General features: G+C 39.1%; 1 protein-coding gene across 1 annotated transcript in view; it reads left to right on the top strand.

Moving 5' to 3' along the window:
- The window catches only part of umodl1 (uromodulin-like 1), a 196,802-nt gene that overhangs the window by 132,960 nt on the left and 51,381 nt on the right, over positions 1–12,461 (top strand). The window contains exons 20-21 of the mRNA XM_051926635.1: positions 3,927–4,064; positions 7,901–8,167. Coding sequence (XP_051782595.1) covers positions 3,927–4,064; positions 7,901–8,167 — 405 coding nt within the window. The remainder of the gene's footprint in view (positions 1–3,926; positions 4,065–7,900; positions 8,168–12,461) is intronic.

The raw sequence follows: 12,461 nt of genomic DNA, 5'->3' as shown, positions 1-12,461 counted from the left end.
AAACATCCCTGATAATGGCAGAGGACCAGAACAATCATCCATTTCTGCACCAGATTTTTTTTTTTTTTGTGAATTTCCCCTTGGGATTAATAAAGTATCTATCTATCTATCTATCTATCTATCTATCTATCTATCTATCTATCTATCTATCTATCTATCTATCTATCTATCTATCTATCTATCTATCTATCTAGATAGATAGAGGATCGAGGAGAGCAGAAATCATTCCTGATTTTAACTGGCATCAGGCAGGAGTCAAAATCTAAATGGGTCGGACAGTTCATGACACAGCACACTCTTGCACTAACATCGACACTCGGCCAGCGAACAGCATAGCTTCAAATTATAGGGAGAGATCATTGACACTGATTGGAAACACAGTGGACCAGGGGAAGAACGTTGAAAACCTATATAGATAATCCTACCTGTTTTAATACCAAGCCACCCAACATGGATATTTTATTTAATCAGAATGGGTTGCAATAAGGATGAAATAAATGGATTCAGAGTTCAGTAAATAAATGTATGTAAGAATAATTACTGTCAATTTTGTCAAAGCAATGCCATGAGTACAGTGAGATCACAGAGTTGACTGTTTCAAGCTTTGTAGCCCTTTAATATTAATTTACCATGTGAAACTTTTCAACTGCATACACAAGTATTACTGTAATAAAATGTTGCCTTAACCTGCACTTTCAACTCAGCTTTGCCAGAGACACAGGTATTTTCAACAACAAAAACCATTCTGTTCATATGTAACAAGTCAAAATGGGTGTGTACAAGAGGCACAGGCTAATCTACTTTCCCATATTGTGATGATATTCTCATATTTTAAGATCCTGTTTTTGCTCAACATTAAATTAGATTATGACCTAAAAATAAAAAGAAATTGAACTGCTGAGTGGTTGCCCTTCTAACAGTTGCCACGATTTTGGTGAGGAATAACTTACAGATTTCATCGTTTATACAGTATTATCATGTTTGGGGCTCTGTATTGCATAAAAAAATAATAAAACAGTTATTTACCAAGCACTCTGTATTCTTAAACTCTTTAGGAACAGTTTTAGAGTTTTCAACAAAAACACAAAAAATGTAATTAATTTTCAACTAAACTCAACTCATTTTCTGTCTTCTTAGATTTAAAATATTCAAAGGCATCTCATTTATAAAGCTTGTGTACGTACTGAAAGAGGTTTGAAATGTGTGTGCACAACTTCCCATGCAAATATTGGGATTTATAAAAGAAAAATCTGACAGGGGAAACTTACAGCAGCTCTAACCCTTGTATATGCAACATTTCAGAGAAACTGGGAAATGATCAAGCAGGGAAATGCAGTCAAAACTAGCTAAGACTGTTCACACTGTGAAAGATAGAGGCACTGTCGACCCCTTGAACCCTCAGATCAGACGTCAGACACCAGATAAAAGTCCAATATGACTTTATTTTATAATAATTATGTGCACCAAGCACACTCCACTCCACTATACTCATATAATAAATCAATCATCAAATAAACAATCAATACAATCCTCCACTCCCAGACGCATTGCCACCCTTCCACCCAGCTCAGCTCAACATCTGGGATTTCCCACAGTCCTTTTATAGGTGAAACAAAAGTCTCTGGGCCTTCCTGCAGCATCCCCTGGAGGTTCCCATGGCATCCAGCAGGGCTGTGATGAAAAACTCCACTGTCCATGATGCCCTGCTGGAACTCGTGGCACCTCTATGTTGCAGGCAGGGCTCCACCTGGCGGCTTGGGTGTATTGGCTGGGATGAACGGCCGGCCGTATTCCACAACACACATAATAATTCATATCACTAGGCCATTGTTATAATGTGCGTTGATGTGACACACATATTATGCCTAAAAAACAATGACTATTATGCACAGACAATGTTTTAATTCAATTTTAAGTATTTGCACCAAAGATCTTTTTTGTTTTTTTGTCAATTAATATTTGCTAATTGTTGTCACTTCTCTGGGAAATGGCCAACAAGCCAGGAATATCTCTGCCAAGCTTCACTCCATCATGCCTGCAGAGCTGAAAGCCATTAGCTGACAGAGGAGGTGCTACACTCAGTTTTCGTATTGTGTGGGTGTACGTACATTAAACATAACATGAAAAGGCAATCTGCAGCAGTGTCCTCTTCCCCTAACATATTATTTAACGTAAGTTATTGAATAACTTATTCAACTGCAATAAGTTTTTACGGAACATAAAGGCAGAATTTTCACACTTCATTACGTCAAAGGATATGAAATTGTAATCGACTCGATGTCACTAGCCACACAAATGTCTGACTACAATATTACAGTCCACTGTATTGGACCAGGTATAGAAGCTGACATGTCCATTTGTATCCGAAGATAAAAGCTGGTAACCCAGAGATGATAGCGCAAAGCCTTTTGACTGCTAATTCAGTTTCTTCAGTTGTCAGTTGGAGTCGTGGATGCAGAAAGGTTTACAGTAGAGCTCAGCAACAATTTACTGAACTCGGAAACAGAAATGAGGGACTCTTTGATTTTGCTCTGCTTGTTGAGGGAACTAGGGACAAACTCCAGGGACTGTTTCAGTTTTAGCCTACTGCATCCTCGTACTTTTATACACCTTTGTGTTTCCTGTGAAGGTGGACATCTAATGAAATTATCAAATACCACTTTGAAAAGTGAGATTTATCTTTTCTTGCTTAAAATTAAAGACATTCTACTGCACAAGTATTTATCTCTGGGCCTATTCCTATGGGATATAGGAAGGTTGACCACTTAAGCAAATATCTGTGTTCCATATAATATGTATTTTGTAGATAATTTCAATCAGTTTTCAGATCAATGATAATCTCTTGTCACAAAAAGCAGACACAAGAGTCATAAAAAGGTTTGGGGCAGACACCCATATAATATTCCCTGGCTGCAAATGGGTAAATTGCTAGCACTGATGTGCTCAGAACGGAGTCCAAAACAGAACTGACTAGGTTAGTCAAATATGGCGACTTTAAAGGCCAGAAAAGGAAGTGAAGTCATTGAGGGCGGAAGCAGAGGGGTCCTCTTCCATTGGTTCAGACCCGGACGTGACGTCCTCAAAAGACCTGGAACAGGAAGTCTCTTCAGTCATGGGCTCTTCACCGGAAGTGACATCATCCAAGGGTCCGGAAACCGGAAGTGACGTCACTAAGGCCAGGCGGAATTTCCCGTGAATGGTCTGCAGGAATTACTCTCATTTAGACCTTTTAGCTACCTCCCATGTGCACGTGTGTGACACTCTACAGATCAAATTGTTTTTAGGCTAATGTTGCTGGAGCACAAATGCTTGCTCTGTCATACTTTCAACATACTTAACCAGAATAGAACTTCTAACATACTAATGGATTATCTGTCCACACATACTGTCTTCCCTACCATTTAAAAAAAATTATATCTGGAAAGCCATGCTACCATTCAACAAACACCAGTCATTTATATGAGCGAGTGGCATCGTACTCTTAAAAAGAAGACCTTTGGACTCTTGTTAAAGATGAAATATTCAAATATTCAGCTAATGCAAACTACCTTCTGCTTTTAAATGCGCTGTGTTAGGGAGTAAGCCATTTATGATCAGATTATTTCAAAAAAGGCTTGTTTTCTTATATTTTACTGAAACCTAGTTTGACATTAATGCTGATAATGTTCCTTAGATGAAATAAGAAAGGAGGTGGTGCTGTCTGCCTTGACTGAAACTACTTTAATTCTAAGCAAAACACTGTGTGCGAATTTTCTACTTCTGAATATCTTGCTTTGCATTTAAAGAGTCTCAAATCTATACTTATACTTGTAACTTACCACCCACTAAAACTCCAAGGACGAGAACCTGGCTGAATCACAACACATTCTCAGTGTGTCTCCACTGTAAAAATTGATGCTATTCTAAATCTTTTGTTTCTTTTGTAGATATAAACGAATGTGAAGCAGGAAACCACACATGCTGTCTCAATGCTGCTTGTGAGAATACAGTTGGGGGCTACCGCTGCAGTTGTAAAAATGGCTTCAAAGACACAAATTCCAGTAATCCTGGCAGATACTGTGAAGGTAAAATATGACACATACAGTATCCTACAACTTTGTTAAAATTGTTCTATCCAATGAATCTTTTTTGGGGTAAAACCTCCCTGAAAATGAGAGAAGGTAATGAATCTATTACCAATATTAGCGGGTGTAAGGCAGTAGTCAAAACCTAAATGGTCTGACAGAACCCAACATAGCACACTCATGCCCTGCCATCGACACTCTGCCAGATAACAGTCATCAGTCAGTTTATCTTCAGACAGTAGAAAGAGATCATTGACCCTGAAGGGAACTCACTTGAACAGGGGAAGTACAAGGAAAATTTGAAAAGATGGCATTATCTGCTTTGACTCTAAACCACTCATAATTGAAATTTTATTTAATCAGTTTATTTAATGTGTTCTGTTTTCTAAAATAAGGATGACATAACCAGATTAAGCAGTTTAGTAAATTAATGGACTTGTGGATATTTATTGAAAAATCCGTCTGATTAACCAATGGCGTGACTACAGGGAGATTGCAGAGTAGATTGTTTTAAGCTTTGAAGACCTCTAACATTAACTTAGCATTTCAAAATTTTCATCAGCATGTACAAATATATATACTCTCATATATGGGCTTCTGAGTTGCACAAGAAGACAGTCAGGAGGTAACTTGCAAACAGACTTCATTCTTGAACTGGAAGAAACATGCTTGACAACTTCTTTAGTCGTTCTGCTACATTGGTGGTACCTGTAGGTTAAAAGAACTCAAAGGTGTCTTCTTTGGAAGCATTCAGTTGAAAGGAGACAGGAGTGGAACCACAAGCCATACAGCAAAATACTGTGCAAGTTAGCTGACTTTAATGTCTCATGACCCAGTGTCATATATGATTTACACATCATTGATACTGCAGATGGTCCCTCATGGGTAAACTTGTTTGAAAGTGTGTTTCTTTTGTATCTGCCTGCTGTTTGAAAGAGTGCTTTCTCTGTAGCTGGGAATCAATTTTTAAAAATTAACTAATTAATCTCATAAATGTATATAATTAATCATACTTAATTGCATCTAACATTAAAACATGTCATTATAAAATTAATAAACAAATCATAAAGTAAGTATAAACTGAATCACAAAATTAATGTAGAATCAATACAAAGGCATTAAAAAGTACAAGTACAACCTGAATTTGAATGCCTTCCTAAAAGGCAAGATGAAAAGAAGGCAGTAAGAAAATGAGGCCAATATATTAATTCTCAAATTGGTATGGCATATGAGACACAGACGCATCAAAGTAAAATAAAATGATCAAAATGACTGGTGACTTTGAATACACTGCTAAAGACTGGTCTAACTGAAAGAATACACATCTCTTAAATGGCACACCATTTTTATGTTGCCCCAAAATCCACGCTACTTTAATTGAACGTTTATTTGCATGCCACTGGGATGTAAATAAATGTAAACGGACTCTGGTGGATCTGTCATAATGTGCTCTCAGTTCGGTTATTTTATGTTCCATCATATGCCGCAGATATGTTTGCGCAAATGATCCATGTTTTTCTCTTATAGTAGAGCTTCACATTGCTACTTTTTAATGAAGCCACTGTTTTGGAACACATGAGTCAAACTGGTTCTGAACTTCCCACAGGAACATTGAACATACATTGGTTCATCCATTCATCTTTGAAAGTTACATTTTCTGCGTCTACTTTCCTTTTTTTGGAAAAAGCCATGCTCCCTGTCGCTCTGTTGTTCTCTGTTATTTCCTTCTGCGGCATCCACGTATTTTAACCATGCACTGTAACTGAATTTGATTCGCTCTCCATTGAGTGACATAATAGACATGCACACCTCAAGAAGGAAAAAAAATGATAAATGAATGTTGTCAGTTATTTTCATTCATTTATCAGAAATGCATCACGGTCAGGATACTGCTGTCACTCAGTCCGGGTATGTCATTTAGTAATGCTTGTACTAGAGACTTATTTTGGTTTTAGAGCAACTCAAAGATAATTAGCACTTATGTGATATGACATTGATTCGAACATAAAATAAAAAATAAGAGAGGGCCTAAGTTTTACCTTGGCAACTTTTCTCAAGTGTTGCACCAGGGCTGCCATAAACCCCCGTCTCCATCCCCTTTCCTCCCACCCTTCTGCACCTATGTCAGTATGTATAAATCAAGAAAGTAAACACTAGTGTTACGTATTGACATATGGCGTATTGCTGTGAAACATATGGAATTTTAAACCTTTAAATGAAAATTTTATTTCACAATACTTTTGATCAAGCCCATTTGGGTGATTTCAGTTATCATAATGATTTAAACAGGGCACACACAATTATGTGATAAATAAATTGCCTTGCCTGAGCACTCTCCCAAATTAAAAGGAAAGCTTTCTGTATGATTACTTATATTCTCCAAACAATGGCCAATATTTCACAAACATCCACCATGGTGCCCTCTTTCAGTTGCGAGAAGCAGATCATGGAATGTTGCATAGTTTACTGTTAAATAATACAAAGAGTTTGCGACACGTGTTTTGCCCTCATTTGGGCTCATCAGGCGTACACACTCTTCTGACACCATGGTGCAACGTAAAGGGGCTTTGTCGCTGATGTCCGAGGTTCGATTCCCCGAGAGGGGAGCAGTAGATTGTATACGCCTGATGAGCCTAATTGAGGGCGAAACACGTGTTGCATACTCTTTGCATTATTTGACAGTAAACTATGCAATATATATACAGTATATATACAGTATATATATATAAATATATATATATATACACACACATATACATTTTGTCTTGGTAGAGTGATATATTGCTCTACTTTCCCCTTTTGTATTATTAATATGTAGCCTTTGTCAGAATGCTTCAAATCTCCCAGACTTACTACTGTTTCTAAGGTATTGTACCATGTAACTTCTCCCCACCCTTCTAAATTTATCACCTCAGGCAATTAGGTGTAGTAAAAGACAACCAGGAGTTAATTTACAATTTAAATAATGTATTATTGATAATATTCCTAAATAATAACAATATGCAAAGTATATTTGAATAATGGCAACCATACAACCTGATAAATGGTGATGTGTAATTTCAGGCAGCACACAGACTTGTTACTTTAAATGTTTCTAGTTAAGACATCATTTGTCGTCAGCTTTCTTCAGAACAGGCCGCATGCCTTTCTCAATATGGCTGCCCAGCTGTGATCTTCACTGTGTTGTCCTTTTTAGTTCATGGTGTGTGAGATGGTCTTTTATCAGATGTTGGTAAGTGAGAGAGATAGGGAGGGGTAAAGCAAGCAAATTGATAGATTTTCTGTCCAGCCCTTACAGCAAATAGAGCATCATGGTACTTAAAGGCTTCTGATACAAGTCAATTTCAAACAGCCATACTTCAGACTTGCCCCCTGTGAAGCTTGCCAGCTAGGCAGTCTGGCTTTCCTGTGGGGGTTGATTGAGAGAGACCTGCAGAGAAACATTTACCAAACTTATATAAATGTAATGAATTATTATTATTATTATTATTATTAAACTTGTTTGAGGCACTTCCAACAACCCTGTCATTAAATTCACTATCCTGACTTAGACCTAGGGGGTAAATATGAATGCTTCTCACTAATGTAACACTAATATTACATTCCTTTGCCTAACTTACAAAAAAAAGACATACAATATATTTATCAACTTGTATGCAAAATTTTACACCACAACAATGTATATGCATATTTTAGGAGGAGAACAGGTATCCAGGCTGGAAAGGAGGGTGCGTTATTCCCTGGATAGGAGGCCAAAACAGAATGATTGATGGGCTGAATGAGGAAATAAGTTTACGCCTGGCCAGAGTAATATGGTTCTATCCCCCATACGCCAGGTAGCAGTGGTCCTCATATGGGAACCCAGTTTGGACACTTGCGGGGGCGCTTGGGAGATGGAATCCAGAAGGGTAGCCCTGCCAGGGTCCCTGGGAATCGAGAGAGGGCGCTGTCAGGGGAGGAAACTACTTTCCTTATGACCTGGAAGTGCTCCCCGGAAGACATGGCATGGCACTGGAAGCACTCCTGGGTCCAGAATAAAAGGAAGCCCACTGCCACACATAGTGGAGTCAGAGACAAGAGGCAGCAGGTGAAACTCAACAGAGGTAGAAAAGAAGAGAGAATTGTTAGCTTATTGTTCATTTATTGTATAATTGTGGCTTTAAAGGATTGTGGAAAGTGCCCGGGAGAGAAATAAATATCTTTTATTTTATTCTATTAATGTGTGGTGTATTGGTGGGTCTGTGGTTTTGGCTCTCTGGCACCCCCTTGTGGTTACTATATATATATATATATATATATATATATATATATATATATATATATATAGGGCGGCATGGTGGCGCAGTGGGTAGCGCTGCTGCCTCGCAGTTGGGAGATCTGGGGACCTGGGTTCGATTCCCGGGTCCTCCCTGCGTGGAATTTGCATGTTCTCCCCGTGTCTGCGTGGGTTTCCTCCGGGCGCTCCGGTTTCTTCCCACATTCCAAAGACATGCAGGTTAGGTGGATTGGCGATTCTAAATTGGCCCTAGTGTGTGCTTGGTGTGTGGGTGTGTTTGTGTGTGTCCTGCGGTGGGTTGGCACCCTGCCCAGGATTGTTTCCTGCCTTGTGCCCTGTGTTGGCTGGGATTGGCTCCAGCAGACCCCCGTGACCCTGTGTTCGGATTCAGCGGGTTGGAAAATGGATGGATGGATGGATATATATATATATATATATATATACTGTATATAGGGAATCCATTCCTGGACAGGTTTATCCATTCACCGGAATTTGGGAATACTGCATTTCATTCCCAGGTTTCCGGGAATGACACAGTGCACAGGCATCTCACATGTGAATGGTTTTAGAATGACCGACACTTATTTTTAATAAAACTACTGCAATATGTTAACACCAATAAAAGACTAACCTTATCTACAAGCAGTTCATGCTGTCATATAAGTACATGTATCTTTAGTTGCGGTAATAAGAACGTAGAAAGCAGAATGTGTCAAGTGTGTGGTCGTCCAGGCGAGAGCACACCTTCGTGCAGAGTACACCAATCGCTGAGAAAGCACACTCTGCCTCCACTGAAGTAGGCGACACAATCATCAGATACTGATAGACTTGTTCTAAACAACGCCTGCGCTTGCTGTTGCTCTGAAACAGTGCCATTTCAGCTTTTACTGATGCATCCAGTTTTTTGTCATCATTCTGTGATGACAAGTTTCTTAGCACAGATAATGTGGATGCAACAGACTGACGCATTGCAATTTCAAGTTGCTGTTCAAAGCTGTCAACAGCACAGACGTCAATGAACTCTGCCCCGACCCGGCATTTGTGAGCTGCAGAGTGCAGACTCCTCCCATTCCACTTTGCTCAGTCGGGAGACTGACTGCTGCTGTCTGTTGTTGACTGAATTAATCAGCAACACACTACACCGTGGGCCAAAAAACCGTGCCGCTTAATTATTTTCAACTATAACTCTGTTATTTCTTGATCGATTTTTACACTTTAACACGCTATATATGTGAGCTTGGCCATTCCCGTTTTCCCGGGAATTACAGCAGTTTCATGGATTCCCTAACTGTATATATATATATATGTATGTATATATAGCTGTCATAAAATGTTTTCTTGACCTGCATCTTGCTTAGGACCTGTATTTTTCCTTCTGTGAAAGGGAGTCACAGACTGATATAATGGGTAGGATGCCTCTTAAAAATGTCTCAAAAAGCAGACCAGTTCCTCCACTGGGCTGCCCAAATATAGCCTCACCCCAGGCAGACAGCCCCAAACCACCACTTGTAGGCTGCAGCCTACGTAAGCCCAAAAATAAAGAGCTGTTTTCAGAAGTTTAAATACACAAAAAAGAGAGAGGAACCATAAAACCACTGGCATCAATGAGACAAGTCTCACAAAGAAACTTTATAAATCAAGAATCCATCTTAATAAAAGGATAAATGTCTGTGTCCATCTGGTTGCTGGTTCCAAAATATGTGGCAACACAAAATGTGTAGTATTAAAATTGTATATGTCATTCCATCAAATTATGCATTAGAAACATTTTTAATAATGCATTTTATTACTGTAAATGTTTATGATGCACCAACTGTTAAAATGACAAATACAATGCATTTCATTATATGCATTACAAAATACCTTCCAATACATGATGCACTGCAAGTGTTAGTGCTAATGCCAATGCTGATTACTTAGATTTCAAACCATTTTAGACAGGCAGCACAGAGCGTTTATTTACATTAATGTGAAAAATCACAAAAAGTAGCCAAGACAAAATAAGCACAACAAGGATTTGCCTAGAAAAATGAATCCAAGGTGAAGCAATTTCCACTAGGTAATCCAGAAAGTGTAATCCCAGAAACAGATGCAAACATACTGAGAAACCAGAAAAATAAAGAGTGCAATACTTACAAAATCCCTAAACAACACTAGATCCACTGCTGAGATCCTCACTTTGACCTCAGTATTAAGTCAGAGGGAGGGCCCAGCAGCAGTGACATCAGGGTGGCCCCACCCCCTGGGGTTTCATCCACAAAACACAAGGAATGGCTGAACATTTAAAGACACAGCACACAAATAATAAATGATAAGCAAACCTAACAGAAAACACACTTAAGCCAGGGACTAAACCCCAGTTAAAACATAACATTTTCAACAACAAAGGCTATCTTATTTAAATATAAGAAAACAATATGGGAGTATAGAAGAAGCAGAAGCAGGAATTACTTAGAAACCCTGTATAGGCATGGTTACCCTCTCTAAATGAGAGGGTGGCTATTCTACTTTCCCTCCCCTGCAATTGTTTTTCAGTATGTTAAGATCCCATTTTTCTGTTATTTTTCTCCTTCCCAGAATGACCTATATTTCTCATTCATCGAATGTCACGTTCTTTGTGTTGTGACAGATGGCAGACATATACAGAGTAAACACTATATGCAATCCTCGTGGATGTCTTTTGAAATCATTCCAAGAGTCAAGATCAACAATATCAAGTTCTGTGACCAATTGACCAAAATCCAAATAACTGTCACAATTTTCTCTGAAATACAATTTTAAAATCAGAATTGTTTCTAGGCATTATCCCTTTCCAATGGACAGCAAGGTCATTGGAGTTGTGTGCTGCCACCTGATGACTTGGGACATACTCCTATTATTCCTGTATGCCATGAATACAGTACATTCAATACAACTACATCTGGTGCCATATGTTTGTCTTTTCTTGACTAGAAGCTCACCACTCAGGTGCTGACGATGATCCTAAAATGTGCCATACATTAACATTTATTCTACTCATTTCTAAATGTATAAAACCCCATACAGTCTATAGCATTAAAACTGCTGTGTTGGTGTGCTTGTTTTTTAGGTCATGCTGTACACTAATTGGTCATTACAACAGGCCATGTGCAATATCAAACATGATGGAACAAACTGATGTTAGTTTAGTTTTCTAGTCTCAGCATAGTTTAAGAAAACAAGAACTCAAAACAGAGACTAACACTGTGATAAGGCCTCAGTCTTCAACTTTGCACAACACAGAGCATAAGTCTATTCAGTTTCAACTGTGATGACTTGTTAAGGTGGTTGCATCTGACATGTGGAAATTAGCCTGCTTCTGTATCGCACTGTAAATTTCTCAATCTCGCCTGTCACTGGCTTATTGTAAGCTATTGTTATTTTTAGCATGAGTGACTGTTGGTTTCTTTGCATGCTGACAACACTGGGGTACAAACTCCTAACAGTGAAGTACTGCTGCAAAGATATATATATATATTGTAGCAGTAGAGGTATCGATCCACCTCTTGAACCCTCAGGTACCACTCCAAACACCAGGTAAAAGTACAAGACTTCTTTATTTTACAATAATTACGTGCACAAAGCACCCTCCACTCCACACTACTCATATAACTACAAAACCAATACTCAATCACAATCCTCCACTCCCAGACACTTTGCCACCCTACCTCCCAGCTCAGCTCAGAGTCTTTATATTCCCTGACCCGGAGGTGTTCCTGTTCCATTACCCACAAGTCCTTATTCCTTCCGGGTCAGGGTAGAAGTCCTTTTCTTCAACCTGGAAGTACGTCATCTCTCCTGTTCAAGTGACCAGGACGTACTTCCAGGTTATAGGGCACGTAAGAGTCCACAAGCCTCCCTACAGCGACTCCCGGTGGACCCCAGGGTATCCAGCAGGGCTGTGTGTAGAAACTACAAAGTCCATGAGGCCCTGCTGGAATTCGGGGCACGTCCACGCTGTCGGGAGAGCTCCTCCTGGCGGCCTGGGGGTGAGGGCCGGAATATGAAGCCGGCCATCCATCACAATATATATATAAACATTAAACAAGATTTACATCATGGTGCCTTCATATTGGAAAAAATAAACTAAATGAAATTTACCC

The sequence above is a fragment of the Erpetoichthys calabaricus genome, chromosome 4 (assembly GCF_900747795.2).
Source record: "Erpetoichthys calabaricus chromosome 4, fErpCal1.3, whole genome shotgun sequence".
NCBI classification, from domain to species: Eukaryota; Metazoa; Chordata; class Cladistia; order Polypteriformes; family Polypteridae; genus Erpetoichthys; species Erpetoichthys calabaricus.
Note: the sequence above shows the minus strand (reverse complement) of the source record. Positions and strands in the feature narration are given on the sequence as shown.